This window comes from Oryctolagus cuniculus, chromosome 12 (assembly GCF_051225735.1).
Source record: "Oryctolagus cuniculus isolate XC-2025 breed Fujian yellow rabbit chromosome 12, ASM5122573v1, whole genome shotgun sequence".
Classification (NCBI taxonomy): Eukaryota; Metazoa; Chordata; class Mammalia; order Lagomorpha; family Leporidae; genus Oryctolagus; species Oryctolagus cuniculus.
The window spans coordinates 111527736-111549350 of record NC_142878.1 but is presented as its reverse complement, the minus strand read 5'-3'; the positions used below and the strand labels follow the sequence as shown (position 1 = coordinate 111549350).

The 21615-nt window shown below is 59.9% G+C and overlaps 1 protein-coding gene across 1 annotated transcript in view; it reads left to right on the top strand.

Moving 5' to 3' along the window:
* The window catches only part of THSD4 (thrombospondin type 1 domain containing 4), a 394254-nt gene that overhangs the window by 59375 nt on the left and 313264 nt on the right, over positions 1 to 21615 (top strand). Inside the window, exon 4 of the mRNA XM_070054744.2 lies at positions 5109 to 5452. Coding sequence (XP_069910845.2) covers positions 5109 to 5452 — 344 coding nt within the window. The remainder of the gene's footprint in view (positions 1 to 5108; positions 5453 to 21615) is intronic.

The following is a 21615-nucleotide window of genomic DNA, read 5'->3' as shown; positions in this document are numbered from 1 at the left end:
TGTAAGCAACAGAAGCTAACATGGGCCTCAGGGGGTTTGTGGAACGACCCTGGACAGAGGTGGGCAGGAGGCTGCGGGGCGCACACAGCATTCAGAGCTGCGCCGCCGTCACAGGAGCCGAGGACACCGGGTTGTTTTGTCCCTTTGCTGCGTGTTCAGAATCCAGGGAGGAGGGGTCTTGCTGGCCTGGCCACCTTGTGAAGCCGAGCGTCAGCCAGGGGTCCCTGAAGCGTACTCCCTGCACTTTGCACAGTGTGGAGAGTGACCCCTCCAGGACCCAAGGAGAGGGGCGTGGTGACAGGGCCGCCCCATGGGCGCATCTGCCCGTGGGTGTACATGTCACAGCACGCTTGCTCTCGGTGGTAACCAGTACTTCTGTGATCTGGTCCCAGCATTGTCGGTTACGGCGTCCAGTTCCCAAACCAGTCTCTGGGGGGTGGGTTTCAGTCCCCCTCCCCGTGCCATCCCCATCTCCACCCTCACACAGCCCGGCCCTGTGCTGTGGGAAGTGACGCCCAGCCTCTGTGGCTTCTCTAAGGGCTGTGCCTGTGTCCTGCTCTGGCTCTCGCCCCTTGGTGACAGCTTAGACGTTGAGCAGATTTTAAGTGAGGGGGTTCGTGAAGGCTTGGAGGATTGCATCCAAAATATACAAAGTACTCCTGGACTCCCACCCCCGAGGGAAGGCCACAGCGTGGAGTCTGTGTACGTGTACAGGCGGCCCTGGGATTCTGTCATCTGTCCCCTCGTTAAATGAGATGCTGATGTGCAGAGAGCCGCGAGCTCTCTGTGCTAAGCAAAGGGCAGTTGTTATTGGTGTTGAGGGCTACGCCTCTGCCGATCGGCGTGGCATTGGGCACGTGGCTGGCCAGGGAAGGTGGCAGCTGGCGGGCGAGCGGTGTGGCCTCATTGTACCTGCTTTCCCGTTCCTGCTGCCTGTGCTATTACGGAGAGCTTTCTGTTCCAGCTTTCAGCCCAGTAGCCCATGGCTGGGTGCCTTGGGTCTCGTTAGCTAAGCTCGTAGGAGGGCGCTTCAGAAAGTTTGTGGAAGAGTGGCCTTGAAAGGTCAGCGCATCTTGCTGTGAGCTTTTTTGAAGTCCTTGCATTTTTTCATGATATGTAAATTCTGTGAATTTTCAGGATATGTGAATTCTGTAAAGTCCCCGAGGATTCCCCGCCTGGGTATATTCGTGGGTGTCTGGGGTGTTCCAGGTTTCGTTGTTGAAGGGAGCAGGTTGCAAACCTCTAAACCTGTGCATGCACAGCTCCACGCGTGGTTCTGAGCGCGTCTGTCTGGGAGCGGCAGAGGCAGAGCTGAGCTGGGGGCCTGCACTTGAAGCTGATGGGCCCTGCAGAGCCCCCTAGGAGCAGCCACCAGCCCCGTTCAGGTCCCCGGGCAGGAAGCGAGCTCGCCCGTTGATACTGCCGACTTTGTCGTCTTTGCCAGTCTGGGTATGACGTAGAGTTGTGGTGCTTGTTATCTGGTGTTTGTGTTACTCTGTGATGTCATTTGTTTTGCAATACACCACTCAGCGCAGGTTTCCATTACAAAATACATTGAGCCTGGCGGCCTCAGCAACAGGAATCCGTTGCTCACAGCCCTGGAGTCCGGGGATTCCAAGGCCGAGGTGCCAGCTGGTGGGGCTCCCTGGGAGAGCTGTGTCCCTGCTCTTTGGCAGGGGCGTCCCTTCTTGGGCACCACCTCCAAGTGCGATGCTGCCAGGGCTTTCTGGGTGTCGTGGGTGTTGGGGGGAGGGGCAGGATGCCCCGGGTTGGAGAGGGGGCTTGGGGATGTCGTTTGCCCATGTCCCCAGCTGGGATGTACCGTGTATGGGACCTGGTCTTGTCACAGCACCCTTGCCGGGTTCAGACTGTGGAGTTAGAGGTGCGTGCTGCACGGGTGGGTGGCCTCGGAAGGAGTGGGCTGCGCAGGTGGGCGTGTACAAGTTCACCTACCCACGATGCATGTCCAGCGGCAGCCGCAGCTCAGCCCAGCCCTCAGCAGGCCTCCCACTGCTGAGCCACGCCGGACTGGCTTCGTCTTGGTCCCAGACAGCTCCCAGACAGACATGTCCATCTTTGGTTTCTCCTTTGCCACCGACTGACAGCGGTCCTGTTGGTTAGTGCTAATGCAGGCACGTTCTGTCTCAGAGCCCTAAACGGTCTCCCCAGGCTTCCTCCCCAGAAGACCCTCGCCTGCCGGCAGAGCAGGCGCAGGTGGTGACGTGGCCAGGACGGCGAGTGGCGCAGGCCAGAGGCTGACTCACAGCTGGAGGCTGCCCCCGACCATCCTCCCCTTGTTTTCCCTTCGATTTGTTTTTCCTTTCTCTGTTTTTCTCCTTCCTTTCTGTTTTTCCAGTTTTCCTCTGTTCCTGGCCGGGCGCTCTAAAAACACGACTCTGGAGCCTGCGGTTGGACTCCCGCCCAGGGGACCCAGATGGAATTTCAAGTCACTGCCCGTAGCTCAGCTCCCACTGAGAGAGTTCTTGCGACTACAGCAGGGGGGATGTGGCTTTGTGTTTTCTGTCCTCACTTCGGCAGCAGGAGGCTGGACTCAGGGTGGGATTAGCTGTAGGAAGGGATTTGCAGTGTAGCTGTGTGTCTAACCCACACGCGACAGCTGTGTCCCCGTGCTCTGCAGAGCAAGAGCAGGAGCAGGCGGGCGTCCCCAGACGGGACCGAAACTCATGCTTCCGTCTTTGGTCGTCTACGCAGATCTCCTGCCACCAGAACGCCACCCCGGGTGAGCTGGTTTCTCCTCAGTCTGCGCTTCCCTTTGCCACCAATAGCGTGAGCAGAGACGGCCTGTGAAGTGGAAGCAGGGGTCCCGGAGCCGGGGCGGCTCAATCTGGTGCTGTCGCTGCCTCTTGCTGGCCTGAGACCACACAGGCTCTGTCTACTCCCTGTGGCAGGAGCAAAATAACACCCCCACACACACCCAGGATGGCCGGGCAGGTGGGCAGAGGGGCGCTGGGGAGTGTGGCTAGTGCCAGCTCTCCCCCTGCCGCCCAGGAGCCAGTCCACGTGCACCTGTGCCCTCAGAAGGCACAGCCAGCCACAGTTCTTCCTCGTCCTGGCACATGTGAGGTGGTCAGGCTGCCGGAGAGGGGCCCTGGGACAGCAGGGACATCTTCCCTCAGGATTTCCGAGCCCCACGGTCCAGACCCGGTGTGGCCAGGCCCGTGTCACTTCCAGCCTCTTTCAGCTTCCGGCGGCTGCGTGGCTGCGGTCTCTGCCCTGGCGACCCCGTGGCCCTCTCCGCATGTGCACCTGTTCTTTGGGGCCTCACGAGGACTCGGCCATCAGATTCAAGGCAGCCCCCTCCATGCCTGCTCTGCCAGTTTGGGGTTAATGAGCCAGGGCATGTTGAGGAGGAGGAGGAACAAAGGCCTGAGTTTTGTTTGGTTGTTTTGTTTTTTGGATCAGCAGGCAAAATGCCCCTCTCCTGGTGCCTGGCCCAGTGAGATGAGCTGAGTGCACCTGCTCACCAGGCTGTGCTGTGCCCACGCCCCAGCTGCCCTGCCAGGGGTCACCACACCCTCCCCCTCTCTTCCCACTCTCACCCACTCCTGCAGGCTGGCCCAGTATCACCTGGCACTCACCTGGCTCAGCTCAGGGCCCCCACTGACTTCAGCCTGCAGGGGTCCCTACACCTCTGGTGTGAGAGCCCGCAGCCATCTTTTACCTGTCTTGCCTCAGGGACTCCCTGAGCCTTCCAGAACCCAAGTGAAGCTGCAGAGGTTGTCCAGAGACCAGTGCATGAGCACTGGGGTGTGGTGGGAGCAAGGTGGCTTCAATCAACAAGGCCATGGCTGTGGGGTGACTGCCTCCCTGGGGCCCCGGGCCATCCCAAGACCGCAGCCCTGGCTGCTGGAGACAACAGCTGCTGCTCCTGGTGACCTGGGTGCCCTCTGAGCCCTGAGCCTTGGCCATCAGTGGCCACAGCAGCAGGTGCAGCAGACCGGTCTCTCTGTTCACCCATGCAGAGGGGAGGTGACCCTGGGTGATCTCGCTGCCCAGGGCACTGTGGGGCTGGAAGGAGAGCACCACGCTACAAGGCTTTTGTGCTCCGGGCGGGGCTGTGCTATGGAGAACAGTGTTGCGTGTCAGATGTAGCCTGTGGTTCTTTGAAAACCCTGCATTCTAAGGAAAGTGATAAAGTCGTTCAGGAACCCACAGGTAAGGACACCCCTGGAGAGCAGCTGGAAGCTGGGGAGTGGGGAGTACTAGAACCTGGGGTTGCACCCTGCTGCCGCCGCGGGATTGGACGGATGCCTGTCTCTGAGGCTGCTCCTTCTGGGTGTGAGACTGGCTGGCAGTGAGCAGCGCTGCTGTGTTGACGCGAGCTGACAGGTGTCGGCTGCCATTGAGAGTTGCCGCTTAATGACAGCTGTGAGCGTGACTGCCCAGGAGGGGCAGCCAGGCCCTGAGAGGAGCCACAGATGCTGCCCAGCACATGGTGGCCGCCGCACAGGGCTTGGTGTGCAGGTGCAGGCTCTGCCGGTCCAGGCCACTGGTGTGGATGGAGGCTGCTTTGCTCCAGGTCCTCAGGGGCCCAGCCCAGGCTGCAGCTGGAGCTGAGAGCAGGTCCCCGCAGGGCAGGGGACACACACCCCTGCTCTGTGTCTGCACCACGGCTCTCTGGGAAAGGAGGCAATCGGTTGGTAACACTGCAGAGTGGACAGGACTTTTAACTTCCTGACACTTTAACCTCTGTGAATTTCCCGTGGAAGCCGGAAATGATGGTTTTAGCTTCTCACACATGTTTATTCAGCTCTGAGCCTGTGCACTCAATAACCTAACTCAAGTGTCCCTGCACCCTGTGGGGTAGCGACCTGCCTGTCCCCAAACACAAGGGACCTCGGAGAGGCCCAGACAACCCCCTCTCCTTGCTGGAATTGGGGCGGGGTAGACCCCAACCCACCTGGCCCTCCTGGAACCTTCACCTTGAAAGGGAAGTCTGACCGGAAGTAAGGGCTGTTCAAGGCTGTGAGGCACAAAGGCCGAGCAGTGTCGGTCCACCCTGCTCTGCTTGTGGAGCACATGGGCCCGGCCCAGAGCCGGGGTGGCACGGAGCAGCCTTGGGTCCCTAATGGCCTCTGTCTCTGCAGGTCCCGCAGCGGATGGCCGCGGCGGCTGAGGCCGCCCCAGAGGACAGCGGCGGCGCCCCGGGCGTGTGGGGAGCCTGGGGTCCCTGGTCCGCCTGCTCGCGCAGTTGCAGCGGCGGCGTGAAGGAGCAGACGCGGCCCTGCCTGCCCAGCCTGGCCCACGCCCCGACGCGTGCCTTCGCGGGCCGCGTGCTGTCGGCCGTGCGCACCTCAGTGCCGCTGCACCGGAGCCGCCAGGAGCTGCGCGCCGCGCCCGGCCCCGACTCCGGCCGCCAGGGACCCGCCGCGCTGCGAGGCAGCCGGCACTCGCAGGCCCCGCGCGGCGGCGGAGCCCCAGCAGAAAGAAGGTACGCGCCCCAGCCCGATGCACCTGCCCTGTGCCTGCGTCCCGCCCGCGCCGCTGCGCCTGCGTGGAGCCCCCTCTGCCTCTGTCCAGTGCCACTGCGCATGCCCGGCGCTCCTACACCTGCACCCCTACCCCTGCCCTTGGCCGCTGTGCCAGCCCTGAGTCCCCGGCGTCTCTACCCGCCCTCTGCCCCGCCCTTGCCTGTGCAGGTGTGCCTGTTCCGCGCCCCTGCCCCTGCCTCAGATGCGCTGCCTCTGCTGGGTGGCGAGGACTCTTGCCACCTATAGCCCCTTTTATCTTGTTTTATTTTGCTTTAAAAGCTTGGTTCCACTTCATCTGCGGATCTGAACACTCTTCAAAGCGACGCTAATTATGAGACACGTTCGGTGTCACCAGGGAAGGGTGTAAGTGGTGGTGGTGGGGGCCTTGTTTCCAGCGCTGGCCTGGCCACAGGCTGTGTGGGGCTGAGCTGACGACACAGGAGGCAGAGCTGTCTGACCCGAGGGCTGTAGAGGTTGCTAGACTTTGGGTAAAGGTGAGTGCAGTCTTGGGTGGGTTCCAGTACCCATGAGCTTTTCTGGAAAGTTCCTCCAGAGTATTTGCGTGCACACTGTTATGAAGATGTGTTTTTTTCTTCTATTTTATTTATTTATTTTTTGACAGGCAGAGTGGACAGTGAGAGAGAGAGAGAGACAGAGAGAAAGGTCTTCCTTTTGCCATTGGTTCACCCTCCAATGGCCGCCGTGGCCGGCACGCTGCGGCCCCGGTGCACTGCGCTGATCCAATGGCAGGAGCCAGGTGCTTATCCTGGTCTCCCATGGGGTGCAGGGCCCAAGCACTTGGGCCATCCTTCACTGTACTCCCGGGCCACAGCAGAGAGCTGGCCTGGAAGAGGGGCAACCGGGACAGAATCTGGTGCCCCGACCGGGACTAGAACCTGGTGTGCCGGCGCCGCTAGGCGGAGGGTTAGCCTAGTGAGCCACGGTGCTGGCCTTTTTCTTCTTCTTTTTTTTTTTTTTATAATCAAGAAAAATACACCCTAGAAATGGCTCCAGAATAGCAGGTGCAGCTCTGGGAGGTGTGAATGTGTGAGCAGGGAGTTCCACAGAAGCAGGAACGTGGGCTGAGAGGGCTCCCCAACGGGTGCCACGAGGGCTCCACGCAGCATTGCCTGTCGGGTCCCTGGTGGGCTCTGAGGAAATCCTTGTCAGAAAAGCAGTAGGAAACAAGGGATACAGAGGACACAGAGAGCCAGGGACACGCCCCGTGCTTGAAGGATACTTGCGTGAGTGTCCGGCCAGGGTCATGCCTGTCCCGAGTGAGGGGCTGCCTCACCCTCGTGTCCAGGTGCAGTTGCGCCACGCTGCCGCACACCTGTCCACTGCACCGGTGGACGGAAGAGAGGAGGAGAGAACAGGGAACTCCAGGGCCTGGCAGGAAGGGTGAAGAGAGAGGCCAGCGGGCAGGGGTGCGGCTGTGTTCTCCTCCTCCTGCGTGGCGAGCCAAGCACCCCAGTCGGCCCGGGCTGGGGCTTCTGCTTCTCCTCCTGTGGCTGGACGTGTGTTTTCCCCATCACCCCAGCCACAGCACTGCAGCCTTCAATTCAGAGCTGTGCCAGTGTTAGGGAGGGAGTCCGGGCATATTCCACAGATTAATGGTATTCTGGCCATGGCATGGAGGCACCCGTAACCAAGCGCATTGTCGCTTCTGCAGTGAGACGAATGGATGAGTGATCACGCCCAGTAGGATTAAAAAAAAAAAGCCATGAATAGCCTTATGTCCGTTAAGGTCAGCTTTACTGCCCAGTGAGTTTTGCAACCAAACTGACAAAAGCGTGGAAACAAAAGGAAAGAGAAGAACCTGGTGATTGATGACAGCTCAGTCTTGGGAATGCCTGTTCTGCGGGGGGACCTCACGCCGTGCACCGGTAGCTCTGTGCTAACATCGTCCTTGCTTTAGCAGTGAGGGGCTGGAGCCCCAGAGAGGTGGCCTCACTGGCCCAACGCCACACAGTCGGGATTCAGACACAGGTGGTCATGGCTCTGGGTGTCCCCCGAGGAACGTGGGGGGCCTAGGTGGTAGCAGAACTGTCTGGAGACCCTGGGAAAGCTGGGATTTGAAGGTGGTGCAGCGGCTCTCAGGTCCCGGCCAGCGCCAGCGTAGGCAGGGCAGGGGCAGGTGGCACTAGTGGTGAGAGCGTGGGAGAGCCACCGGAGGACGAGGCTCCCATTCCAGCCCCTGCTCTGGGACAGCTGGACATTTTTCCCCTCGCTTATTGACAAGGGGCCAGTTACTGTTTACTGTGCAGTTCCTACAAGTCTTTATCCCTGTCCTGGCAATTTGACAGTTTCGGGTGAAGCGATCCAAATACCAGCCTGGGAGGCCTGTGCTTGGACATATGTCCTGTTTCCGGCGGAGGGACCTCACTCACACTTTCTGTGGCCCCATCATTAAGACCTTGCACGGCGGATTAGACCCCAAGAAGCAGTGTCAGCGTGTTCTCCGCATGGCTGTCTGCCTCTCTCTGTTTCTCTTTGAGGTCTGATGCAAGGGCTGTTGGTGTTCGGATGTCTGAGAGAGATGAACTTGCTGTGCTCATGCGCTAGTCAGCTAGCAGGTGATGCTGTTTGACCTTCCTAAGCTTTGCAACTGACCACGTAATTGCAGTCAGCTAATGAGTGGAAGCATTCCACCTTCCAGCTAGGATTTATGGAGCTTCACTACATGGTCAGACTCTGGGATAAATATGTGGGACTCGAGGCTCTTCCTAGCAGTGTGGCGAAGCTGTTTGTAAACTGACGGTTATGTTTTTAAGCCTAAGAATCGATTCTGCATGGTCATAGGTGCAAGCTTGGTGTAACAGGCACCAGCTGGCCTGCTCCGCTGTAGGAGCTGGGGGTTGGATCCAAGTGGAGCAGAGGGTTCCAGCCTTGGCTGACCGCAGGAATCCTTTGCCCTTATTTTAGGGATTCTGCCATCCATGTAACACCCCACACCAACAGTAGCCTCTGGGGTTCTCCCTCAGACAATGGTGGGATCCCAGTCCAGCCAAGTTTGGGGGCCCCTGGTCTTTACAGCCTCAGGTTCCCATAGAAAGAAATGTTGGGGTTGGATACTGGTTGGTAGGGTTTCCCAACTTTGGTGAGCATGTTTCGGGATCTCTCAGGTGGGCATGCACTGGAATCTCCGACAGCACATGTGTGTCAGGGTCTCTTGCAGCGGGTTAGAGCGGCCAAGGTCCCCATCTCTACCCTGCCCAGGGGGATCCTGGTTTGGAGGCTGTGGATGTGTCCCAGGTAGTCTGTTTTACTTGGAAAATTTTAAATTTTCATTTTCTTATGACGGAGAGTGGGGACTGAGCACACTCCCACTGCTGGTTCACTCAAACGCCTGTAGTGCCTGCGGCTGGCAGGCCAAAGCTGGGCGCTCCATGTGGGTCTGCCACTGCCACCTCCCAGGGAGTGCAGTAGCAGGAAGCTGGGCTGCGAGGGGGTCCTTTCACCTGCAACATGAGCATCACCGTCCTGACCTGTGTGGGGCACCTGTGTCACTCCCTATACGAATGACAAACTCCAGAGCAGAGGGCAAATGTCTTCTTCAGGGACAGGCAAGGCAGGCCACATGGTCAGTGTAGACCCAGCTCTGCACTGCTTCCCACTCTCTCGTGCCTGCCCCTCCAGAAAAAGTTAAAGGTAACACTTGCTCATGAAGCCAAACTAGATAAACCAACACCTCTTTATGTGATATGGAAAAGGAAATCTTTCTGGACTCTTAATCCCAAAGCTTTTATGATACATAACCACTCTGAAACTGGCTGTACCATGGGCTCCAATTTCTTGTGGGGAGCTTTTAAGGCCACCTCAGAAACTCAGGGCTTCATTGACAGAGGCAACTCAGGCATTACTTTGTGTTTTTTTTTTGTTTGTTTGTTTGTTTGTTTTTACAGGCAGAGTGGACAGTGAGAGAGAGCGAGACAGAGAGAAAGGTCTTCCTTTGCCGTTGGTTCACCCTCCAATGGCTGCTGCAGCCGGCGCGCTGCGGCCCCGGTGCACCGCGCTGATCCGATGGCAGGAGCCAGGTGCTTCTCCTGGTCTCCCATGGGGTGCAGGGCCCAAGCACTTGGGCCATCCTCCACTGCCTTCCCTGGCCACAGCAGAGAGCTGGCCTGGAAGAGGGGCAACCAGGACAGAATCCGGCGCCCCAACTGGGACTAGAACCCGGTGTGCCGCTGCCACAAGGCAGAGGATTAGCCTATTGAGCCATGGCGCTGGCCTGTTTTTACTTTTTTTTTTTTTAAAGACTTATTTTATTTATTTGAAAGACAGAGTTACAGAGAGAGGTAGAGACCCAGAGAGAGGTCTTCCATCCACTGGTTCACTCCCCAGATGGCTGCAATGGCTGCAGCTGTGCTGATCCAAAGCCAAGATTCAGAAGCTCCTTCTGAGTTCAGGGGCCCAAGGACTTGGGTCGTCTTCCGCTGCTTTCCCAGGCCATTAGCAGGGAGCTGGATCAGAAGTGGAGCAGCTGGGACTCAAACCAATGCCCAACTGCACTCACTGCGCCACAGTGCCAGCTTCTTGATTCTGTTTTTTTTTTTTTTTTCAAAATATTTGTTTATTTTTTTGAAAGACAGAGTTATAGAAAGGTAGAAGCAGAGAGAGAGACAGAGAGACAGAGACAGAAAGAGAAACAGAGAGAGAGAGAGAGAGTCTTCCATTGCTGGTTCACTCCCCAGTTGGCCACACCAGAGCTGGGACAATCTGAAGCCAGGATCCAGGAGCTTCTTCCAGATCTCCCATGAGGGTGCAGGGGCCCAAGGACTTGGGTCATCTCTACTGCTTTCCAGGCCATAGCAGAGAGCTGGATCGGAAGAGGAGCAGCCGGGACTTGAACTGGTGCCCATATGGGATGCTGGCACTGTAGGTGGTGGCTTTACCCGCTATGCCAGCCCCTTGATTCTGTTTTACGTGCATCTGATAGCCACCTGGTGCAGTGTGGTGGGAGTTCTTCCCCGGGGATGAACACAGGCTGCTGTGGACTTGGGTTGGTGCCGTGGCCAGGACACCCCCTAGAAGGGTGGGACTGCACTGTGGGGTTGCGGGTGGCTGGGATTTGGTGGCACAGAGCAGCAGTGAGGCTTTGTTCCTTATCCTCGCAGGCCAAGCTAGAGGGGTGGATGAGGCAGACAGGCAAACCGCCAACACATCCGAGTCCCAGTACCCAGGGCTCTGCTGGAAGCAAGGCCCGGGTGTGGGAAGAGAGGAGAGAGGAAGACGGAGCAGCCAGGGAAAGCGCCACGAGGAAGCACAGGGGGATAACTTTAAGGGGAAGGACTTTAGCTGAGCCTGGGTGAGGAGGGCGCTTCCCGGGGCAAGCCGCCAGGGCCACCCAGACCTCAAGGCATAAAGGGCCTGTCACAGTCTGAGGCTGTCAATGGTCCCAGGGGCTCAGTGAAGGCTGCCGATGAGAGAGTGACCTCAGGAGACAGGGAGTGACCCCAGGAGAAAGGGAGTGACCCCGGGAGACAGGGAGTGACCCCAGGACACAGGGAGTGACCCCGGAAGACAAGGAGTGACCCCGGGAGACAGGGAGTGACCCCAGGACACAGGGAGTGACCCCAGGAGACAGGGAGTGACCCCGGGAGACAGGGAGTGATCCTGGGAGACAGGGAGTGACCCCAGGACACAGGGAGTGACCCCAGGAGACAAGGAGTGAGCCCGGGAGACGGGGAGTGACCCCGGGAGACAGAGAGTGACCCCAGGACACAGGGAGTGACCCCAGGAGACAGGGAGTGACCCCGGGAGACAAGGAGTGACCCCGGGACACAGGGAGTGACCCCGGAAGACAAGGAGTGACCCCAGGACACAGGGAGTGACCCCAGAAGACAGGGAGTGACCCCAGGAGACAAGGAGTGAGCCCGGGAGACAGGGAGTGACCCCGGGAGACAGGGAGTGACCCAGGACACAGGGAGTGACCCTGGGAGACAGGGAGTGATCCTGGGAGACAGGGAGTGACCCCGGGACACAGGGAGTGACCCCAGGAGACAAGGAGTGACCCCAGAAGACAGGGAGTGAGCCCGGGAGACAGAGAGTGACCCCAGGACACAGGGAGTGACCCCAGGAGACAGGGAGTGACCCCGGGAGACAAGGAGTGACCCTGGGACACAGGGAGTGACCCCGGAAGACAAGGAGTGACCCCAGAAGACAGGGAGTGACCCCGGGAGACAGAGAGTGACCCCGGGAGACAGGGAGTAAGCACAGGACACAGGGAGTGACCCCGGGACACAGGGAGTGACCCCAGGACACAGGGAGTGACCCCAGACACAGGGAGTGACCTCAGGAGACAGGGAGTGACCCCGGGAGTCAGGGAGTGACCCCGGGAGACAGGGAGTGACCCCAGGACACAGGGAGTGACCCCAGACACAGGGAGTGACCCCGGGAGACAGGGAGTGACCCCGGGAGACAGGGAGTGAGCACAGGCTGCTTTGGGGATCAGACCAGAAGCCTTTTGAGAAAGCTCATTGCTGAGAGTGTGGTGGCTGGCGTTGCTGTTTAAAGTGAGGGTGCGCAGTGCATCGTCCACTCGTGCTCCCCGATCGATGCCCTGCGAGTGCTGAACGTTTGGCCGTGGCACCAGTGCCCATCCACGTCAGTCTGGGAAGGTGGGATGCCTGGTGGGGGCTGATGCTGCTCCCGTGGTTTGGTTCAGGTGCACAGGGGGACCTCAGAACCTAGTGGAACTACATGGTCGATGCATTCCCGTGCCGACCCCCCCCCCCAAAAAAAAAGATTGAAATCATCACTGAGCAGTCTTCCAGGGACATGCATGTGACGATAAACTACGTGTGGATTTCAAAGTTTTCCCACCAAAGTGAACTTACCTTTTAATTCTGTTTTCTACACCCATTTGGCGTGCCCTTGGGTTAGGTTGCTGGAACCCTTACCAGGAGTTTCATTGCTTAGCGACCTCAGATGTGTTCTCTGGGGTCGTCAGGGCTGTGTGCCTCTCGGGAAGGGGCAACACCCCACCCTGCCTTGGTGTTCTCTTGACCTGACAGTGAGGCTGGAGACAGCCGATGCCTGGGGAGCTGATGCAGAGGGCACAGCTGTGAATCCCAGGCCGGGGCTCCTTCCCCTGCCCTCCGGAGTACTTTGATCCCATGATGGTCAAAGACAAGTGTCCTGTTCTGTCGTAGTCACCGAGGTCTCTCGCCTCGTCCTGATGAGTGATGGGGCCCAGTGTTCGTTCTGAGTGTTCCCCGCGTCGTTCCTGCCAGCCATGCGGTGGAAGGAGACCGAGGGGTGGAGACGCAGCCCCCAGGCGCCTGCTCTCAGATGCACGGGATTGTTTTGCTGCTGACTTCGCAGCTCTCTCCACCCCATCTGCAGACGTGTCTCGTGGTGTGCGTTCCTCCTCGGGGTCTTTCGCCCAACTGCCCTGCTAGTGCTGCTCTGGCCCAGCTGGCGGGAATCCGGGGCCAGAAGGGAGCAGACCCCACCTCCCAGCTGCACGCATTGCCAGCAGGGTGGCCCACGGGGACCCCACAATGTAGCCCATAAAACCCGAGTACTTTTATGTCCTCTGTGTACCACCCAGGCCTCTTGTGGGGGTCAGAGAGGTGACACCTGTGAAAGTACTGGGCCGAGCCGTAAGACTCCGCTCGGGAAGCATGCTTGATCCTTACCCTCACTGATGACCCGTGTCCCTGTCTGTCATTTCTCGCATGCGTGCAAGGCCCTGCAGGAGGTTCCTGAAATGAGGAGTTGAAAGGTGAGTGAAATCCACCCATTCTTTCCTTCCATCATGCATGTTTCCCGTGAACATTCTGAAGACTGCGCATGCGTGTCTGTGCACATCTGTGCGCTGTGCGCTGTGTGTGTGTGTGTGTGTTTTCTTTGAAAGCTTCCAAGTTTCGAATCTCAAGCAGATGGAGTGCGTGGTGTTTACCCACCAATTCCCGCCTCCCTGGGGCACTGTCCGGGTGGCCGTGGGGATCATTTGTTTGCTCAGCTCCTCCCTCCCCTTCCTCGTTGTGGGAGGCCCTTGCGTCTCCTCATGAATGGTTGGGAGCAATGTGTTACTTCTGTCCCGAAGGCCGCTGGAGCCACGGAGGCTCCTTACGATGCCGGAGAGGCAAACTTGGTGTTAGTTACGCCGCATGAAGCCACGTGTGATTTCCCAGCCCTCCATGCTAGTAGGGGAGCCTTGCTCCCCTCCGGGCGGGGGCGGAAGCCACGTGGCAGGGGGAGGGGCCGCCTTTGGTGTCCTGGCACGCTGGAAGGGTGGTGGGGAAAGCAGCGCCCTGGATCTGCGTTCTCCACGCTCCTGGTGTCTCCCGCGCCCCCCGGGAGGAAGTTGAGTCTGAGGCGGGAGTTGCAGAACCCCAAGCTGTCTGGCGTGGCACCGCCTGCTGATGCCATCCGGAGAAGTGGTTTTGTGTGCTCCAGTCCCTCTCGGAAACCCTGGCCGTTCCTGGGAGGGCGTTTGTTGGGGGAGCCTGGGCCGCTGGTTTGTGCGCTTCTGCCTGGAGGTTAGCAAAGCCTGCAGCCAGATGGAGGCTCCGGCGCAGCGCTGCCCTCAGACGGGGCTGCAGAGGGCCTTGCTCGTTCCCGCGGCATTCTGTACTTCGTTCAGTGCGAGGTATTTCATTAGTCATCAGAACAAAGAGCGCATCGACCCCTGACAGCAGCACAGCCTGGAACCCTCTCCAAGCCATCCATGCCTCTGGCTCTGCGCGGGGTTGGGGGGCGGGCATGATGGCTGTGGACATGTGGATCCCAGAAGGGGTCTCACGCTCATGCTGGGACCCTCCCTCGCGCCTGCTGGCGGCCGCGATGCCCTTGTCTGCACGTGGGTGGGGTTTGCAGAGTGCAGTGCACAGTCCGAGGCTCTGGACTAAACTTCCTGGCATTCGTGTGCGTTAACCAACCCTATTGGCCCTTTCCTGATGGGCAGGGTCCCGCGCGTGAGGCACTCGGCAGGCACCTGAGAGTGTGGCCCCGAGCCACCGGGCTTCAGCCTTCACTCCCGCTCGAGTGCCCAGGTCAGGCCCGGCCCTCGGCGCGCGTCTGGTCCTCTTGGTAGCCCGCAGTGCCGTTCGTGGGTCCTGACCACAGCAGCCAGGCCTCGCCTTTCCCTCCATGACTGGAGCACGGCTCGTCTGTGTCGGTGCCGAGAGCTTTTCCGTCCTGGCTTTGGGGGTGAACGGTCGTTCCCCCAGTCCCTCTTCACTCGCAGCAGCCCATGCCTGAGACCCTCCGTGGACGGGGGCTTGGTGTGTGGGCGAGGCGTTGCCTGCCGCTGCTTGGCTGAGCATGAGCCCGCCGTGCACCTGCTGCGCCGAATCCGTTCATGCATGCCGACTAGCCACACTGCCAGTCACTGCGTCAGGCTCAGGCGTAAGGTGGGAGCAGCCACCTGCTCTGCGGTGACAGGTGCAGAGCACTTGGCAGGGGTGGTCGGGGCGGCTGCCTGCATGCCGAGAGGGCTGTTTCGGCACCACGCTAGCCGCCCCTGGGGACCGAGTCAGGCCCTGGAGCCGCCCCTCCTTCTGCGCTTGGCTGTGTGCACAGATTTGCCCTGGAGTGCTTCCTCGGAGGCGGGGAAGACGGCCACGCATCATTCTTCCCACACGGTCATCCCCCTGCGTGTTTCCTGTTTACGACAGAGAGAAATGTCGTGGTGGCGGGGTGGTAGGCGGGTGCCAGGAAAGGGTGGCCCAGGACGGAGCACAAGAGGCAGCTAAGGAAGGGAGAAATCCCGCTGGTTCCTCCGTAAGAGCTCAGGGACTGTGGGCTTGTTAGACCCATCGCCGCTCTGCTGGTGATGAAGCCAGCAGCCTCTTCCCAGCCTTTCAGGCACGGCTGTCTCTGCCGTGGTCCTCACGTGTTGGGGTGGGGATGGGAGGCCCACAGCTCTGACCTGTCAGGTCCTCGCTGTTGTCAGGTGTCAGTCACTGGACGATGGCTCCGGGAGGCTGGCATTGCCATCCCTGTGTCCCTGGCGCACAGGAGACATGGAATGACACCCCTGGGACCACACAGTAGCATGCGGCTACTCTGGTCAGTCTGATGGATACCTGGGCATCGCCTGCCGTCCCCTCTGCCCCTCGCTCTCTTCCCCTCCGGGTCTTCAGGCAGGAAATAGGGCAGGACAGCCCTCTCCTTTGCTCGCCCACTGATCCCTGCTGTCTCGAACGCCCACTCACCCATCCCGTGGCTGGAACGAGGCCCCACTGAACAGGCACCTGGGTGATCCCAGGGGCCAGGCCCGCTGCAGGGTGCAGCAGCGTGAGTGTGGGGGCCCTGTCCTGGAGACCCTGGCCAGACCTGGTCCTAGGAGAGGAGAGAGGGCTGGAGATGCGCCCAGGTTCCTCCCGAGGTCTGGCTACAGATCTCTGCGAGGTTGCCCTGCATTTTATTTTGGGATATGGGTCTGGGGGCCCCATGGTGAGTGGGTCACTGAGGGTGGGGCCTTCCTGGACCTTGGGTTCCTGATGCACAAGGGACTTTACCCTTGGAGTTGCCCCACAACCACCCTTCCGCTCCTGTTGCTTGGGGTCCTCACCTCCTGACTCTTTCCCTTCTCCTTGGTCAGGACAAATCTGTGGCTGCCCCCATGTCTCTGGAAGCCAGTGGGATCCTTTTTCCTGAGGGCTCAGAGCAAAGCAGTCGGCTGCCTCTTCCAGCCAGCCCTTGGCCGCACGGCGCCAGCGGCAGCTACACCTGCAGCTCCACGTGCACGGTGTGTGCCTCGCGGTGGGCTCCGGGGCAGCTCTCCTTCCATCAGCATTGTGTTCTCTTCCCTAGACCATCGGCGCTTTGCTTCTTGGAGTAGACACCACGTACAGTACTGCCCGGAGCAGCCCTGGCAGGGCTCCTGGCTCTCCTGAGTTTCTGGGGTGGTGTCTGCACCCCACCAGACCAGCGGCAGCTGCTTCTGTGAGCTTCACACTCAGCACCCTTGCTCTCCTGGGCAGGCCTCATGATGCACCAGGGCACATGTTAGCAGCCAGGGCTCTCGGTCTGCACAAGGCTGCAGCTGCCTTCTGAACAGCCCTGGGTCTAGGCTCCCTGAACACCCCGCCACTCACACAGACCCCCATTCTCCTTCATGAGGGTCTGTCTGCAGGGTCACTGGCCCCGACCCAATCCCACCAGCTGCCTTCGCTTCCCGCCCAGGTGTGGGGGCTGCTGATGGGGACCTGGGCCGTTTTGCCTCTGCAGCAGCGGGCTTTATGCACCCTTTGGCAGTTAAGTGCTGGTCCCCCAGGTGCGCTATTTCAGCATTCACACAGTGCCTCTGTGTCGGACCCCAGTCTGTCCCCCAGGCGTGAGAAACGCCCTGGAGAGCCGAGACTGGCGAGCCAGCCAGGCCTTTCCTGCACGCTGAGCCCAGCTCCAGTGCCGCCACCTCGGCGGAGGGGTGCAAGCAGCCTCCCCCACTCCCTGCCGCCATGGAGCACTGACCACGTGTGTGTGGGTGGGAAGCACAGGACGAGCCAGCGTGAACATGGCCAACAACTCAGAAACTTCTTGTACACATGAAAGAGCAGCTGGTTTTGATGCAATTCTTTTTTGAATCCTGTGCAAGTTTTTTCATAGCATATACTGTTCTTCAGCTTTCAAAGCCCCCTTGTATGCGGGGATTTCAGTTATTCTTTTACACCAAAATGCACCCAGCTTTTAATTCTGCTTCCCATGAACGTTTAGAGATGTCCTCTCAGTGGGCCTGGAAGTGCAGGTGCATGGGAGGCAGGGAGGAAGAAGGGAAGGTGGGATGCCAGCTGGGGCCTTGGTGCCCAGGAGCCTCCGGCCCCTGGGACAGGGCTGTGTCTGGGGGTTCCTGCAGGGTGGAATCTGGAGAGAGAGACTGAGCCCCGATACACACCGAGCCCTCTGGCTGTGAGCTTCGGTTTCCAGGCATAGGTGAGCCTTTCGGTGTTGGGGACACCTGGGCTGCGCTCAGCAGGTCAACGCAGTGGAGACAGAAGCGCAGGGCCTGCGAGGTTCCGCCCTGGCTCCCCGGCAGGCAGGGACGCTGCTGGCTGTGTTGGTCACCACGGACAGAACCACTGCCCTTCCCTGCAGCCTGCGTGGCCCTGGTGTTCCGCTCTCGGAAGCTTCCTCCTGGGCTGGGGGCTTCCCGCTGCAGGGCAGGGGTGCGCCGTGGGCTGCTCCGTCTCTCAGAGCCCTTCCCACTCCCTGGCGGTGCCCAGTGGTGGGGGCCTCAGCCCACACACAGGCAGGGATGGTGGAGAGTTGGTACCCAGCCCCAGGTGTGCGTGTGTGAGTGTGTGACGGCCCACTGGGTTTCTTGTCTTCTGCATTCTCACGGGAGAGCCTCGCCCCTGCTTCTTAGGGTCTCCCCTGCCCCGTGCATTTAAAACACTGAGCACAGAGCAGCTTGGTGTGTGGCTTTGTAATATCACGGTTGTATCTTGAAAACCTGTGCACACGCACACACACACACACAAACCGAACGCTTTCTTCATGTTGAACCGAAGGCTGAGGAGGGACAGGCGACTCCACCTGTCAGCCGGCCCCTGGGGGCTCTCCATGTCTGGAGTTCCACTTGCGTCCATGCAGAGGGGCACCCTGCATGTCCACGCAGCTGTAGATCTATGTGCTTTTTCCATTTTTTTTCCTCTTTATTTTTTAAAAAGCTATTTATTTATTTGAAAGGTAGAGTGACGGAGGGAGAGACAGATCTCACATTTCCTGGCTTGCTCCCCAATAGCCACCATCTGGGTCTCCCACATGGGTGCCAAGAGCTTGGGGGCCATCTTTTGCTGCTTTCTCAGGCGCGTAGGCAGGGAGCTGGACCGGAAGCGGAGCGGCCGGGACTCAGCAGTGCTCCGATACGGGGTGCCGGTGGCTCAGGCGGAGGTTTAACCGCCACACTCGCTGACCCCTCTTTCTTTTTGTGCAAGTATAAATAGAGGATTCTGTTTAGTCTCCAGTGTGCTTTCTAAATCCGTGTGCCCCCATCTGGCCGTGGCTCCCCCCGACAAAGCAGAAAGTCCCTCTGTTCCTGGGACGTCTGCTGCTTCCACCCCCAGGCCTGACTTCTGCTGAGGGCCTGGAGGCTTCTCCTACTCTGCCTTTGTCTGGACAGGTGGCCGGGGCCCCAGCGCCACCCCAGCCGAGACGCCCCCGACCTGGGTCCTGGACGGGGTCCCAGCGCCACCCCAGCCGAGACGCCCCCGACCTGGGTCCTGGCCGGGGTCCCAGCGCCACCCCAGCTGTGACGCCCCCGACCTGGGTCCTGGCCGGGGCCCCAATGCCACCCCAGCCGAGACTCCCCCGACCTGGTCCTGGCCGGGGTCCCAGCGCCACCCCAGCTGAGACTCCTCCGTCCGCGCCCCAGACCTTGGGTCCTGACCGACAGCGCCCGCTTCCCCAAGGAAGGGCAGTCTCTTGCCGACCTTTGCATCTGTTATCTTCAGGGTCCTTCCAGCACCCTGAGGAGAAGCGATTGCCAGGGGCCAGGGGTGCGCGGGGCTGGATCCTCCAGATATCGTCTTCCTGGGCGGACACTTGGCCTCAGGACACTGACCACAGACACCTGACCACAGAACACTGACCACAGACGTGTGACCACAGGATGGGTGGCCACTGACACCTGACCACAGACGTGTGACCACAGGATGGGTGGCCACAGGATGGGTGGCCACTGACACCTGACCGCAGGATGGGGTGACCACAGGATGGGTGGCCACTGACACCTGACCACAGAGGCGTGACCACAGGATGGGTGGCCACTGACACCTGACCACAGACGTGTGACCACAGGACGGGGTGACCATGGACACCTGACCACAGGATGGGGTGAACACAGACACCTGACCACAGGATGGGTGACCACGGATACCTGACCACAGTATACCTGACATGTGACCACAGATGTGTGATCACAGTTGTGCCACCACAGGACACCTGACCACAGGACATGTGACCACAGGATGGGTGACCACAGCATGCCTGACCACAGATATGTGACTATAGGACGTGTCACCAAAAGATGGGTGACCACAGATGTGTGACCACAGGATGTGTGACCAGAGGACATGTGACCAACCACAAGACATGACCACAGGATGGGTGACAGCAGCATGCGTGACCACAGGAGGCTTGATTATAGAACCTGACTCTGTGCCACCTTCCTCCCTTGCTGGGCTCCTGTCCTGGGGGCCCTCAGGCTGTCCCCTGTGTTGGCTGCTGTGGCCCATGGGTGGCTCCTATTGGCACAGCTGAGAGGGAGGGGCGCTCTCACCAAGCCTTGACTGGGTTCTCGGGGGAGCCAGGTGGAAACCAACGTGGGGAGTCTGCAAGTCCAAGCAGCCTGGGTGGCTCTGGGCCCTGCCCGCCTGCCTGGAGCACCCTTGACCTCTGCATTCCTCCCTGCTGTGGGAACAAAAGCCGGGCCTCTGTTTGTTCTCCAGGTGTTGATGCCAGGAGGGAGGTGGCCCTCGGGGCCCCGCTGTCACCTGGGAGCCTGCTAGAAATGCCAATTCCCAGGCCCCACCCCAGCTCCTCGCAGGTGCAGGCCCAGAGCCTGCAGTGCTGAGTGTTCCAGGAGATTCCGACCCCGCCGTGAGACAGAGGCGGGGAAGCGCCGTGAGGCTGGGCTGCAGTGCAGGCATGTGCAGCTCTGCGGGGGCCCAGGACTGCTGGGTCACGGCCGTGTGGTTTTCACAGGGCCACCAAGCTAGAGGTGTTGGGGACATGGGCCTGATGTGCGGGAGGGGGGAGGCAGGAGAGAGCAGTGGGGGAGTGGGCAGGGCAGGGCCACGCGGAGGGAGCTCAGGTGTGGTGTCTGTGTTGAATCGCCACGCTGAGTGTCCGGCGTCCAGTGCCCGGCTGGCAGCCAGCCTAGGACAGGGACAGGTGCTGCCACAGGCGTCCTCTCCGGAAACAGCAGCTTCCGCGGGCCCTGTTGGGTGAACTGGGGCTGGAACCCTCACCGTAGACGCTTGTCCTTGAGCAACACAGGGGCGTGGGGGGTGGGGGGCAGGGCTGTGCCTTTGTCTGGCATGGAAAAATCACGGGTAAGGGCTTCTCACCCCCACCCGCAGCCCGCCTCTACCCCATCCAGTTTGTCGAGTGTGGCTGGAGCAGACTATGGAGAACAAATGACAAAATCTGCTCCAGGGGGCCGGTGGTGTGGGCTAGTCGGTTAAACTGCCGCCGGTGACACCTGCATCCCATGTGGGTGCTGATTCGAGTCCCGCTGCTCCACTTTAGATCCAGCACCCAGCTAACACACCTGGGAAAGCAGCAGAGGCTGGCCCAAGTGCTTGGGCCCCAGCACCCATGTGGGAGACCCAGAAGAAGCTCCTGGCTCCTGACTTCAGCCTGGCCTAACCCTGGCTGGGAGTGAACCAGTGGATGGAAGGAATCTCCCTTTCTCTGAAACTCTGCCTGTCAAACAAATGAATATTTAAAAAAATCGGCTTCAGACTTAGCCCCATCAGCAGCCCAGCTGGGGCTCCATAACCAAGTTCCTCCTGCTCTCATTTTAAAGAAAAATCAGTTTTATTGAGATAGTTTGCTCGCCTTGTCCAAGTCCACGACCCAGGAGCTTCTGAGCATTCCTGAGGTGTGTGTCCACCCCATGTCTATTTAGAGAACATTTTCCTCTTCTCCCAGAAGGAGACCCTCGGTCTCAGCAGTCGCCCCGCGCCCCCCGCCCCAGCACGTCCCTGCCTCTGGGCTGTTTCTGCAGATGTAGTCCCTGGGCTGTGTCTGAGTTCCTTCATGTGGCTCATCCCCTGTCTGCCAGCCCCCATCCCCAAACCCGATGGTGATACTCTGTATGCCTGCTCCCTGTGCTGGTTGGTTGATGGACAGATGGGTTTCTACCTTTGGCCTGTCGTGGGCGGGGCTTGTTGGAAATGTGGCGCCTCGGCCGGCCCAGGCCCTCTGAGCCGGGGCCTCCCTGCCCTGTCCCATCAGGGAGGACCCTGGAACTCCCTCTCAGCTTTCAGGAGGTCCTCCACGGCCTGCGAGTGACACTGTAGCCCAGGCAGGGACCCTGGCAGCCCCACGTGCACCTGCTTAGGCTGAGCTAACTGCGTCACGGAGTCCCCATTGTTCACAGGGCCCCTGCTGTTGGCCAGATTGAGAAATCCTACAGCAAGACCCGCCCCTGAGCGTTGGCTCT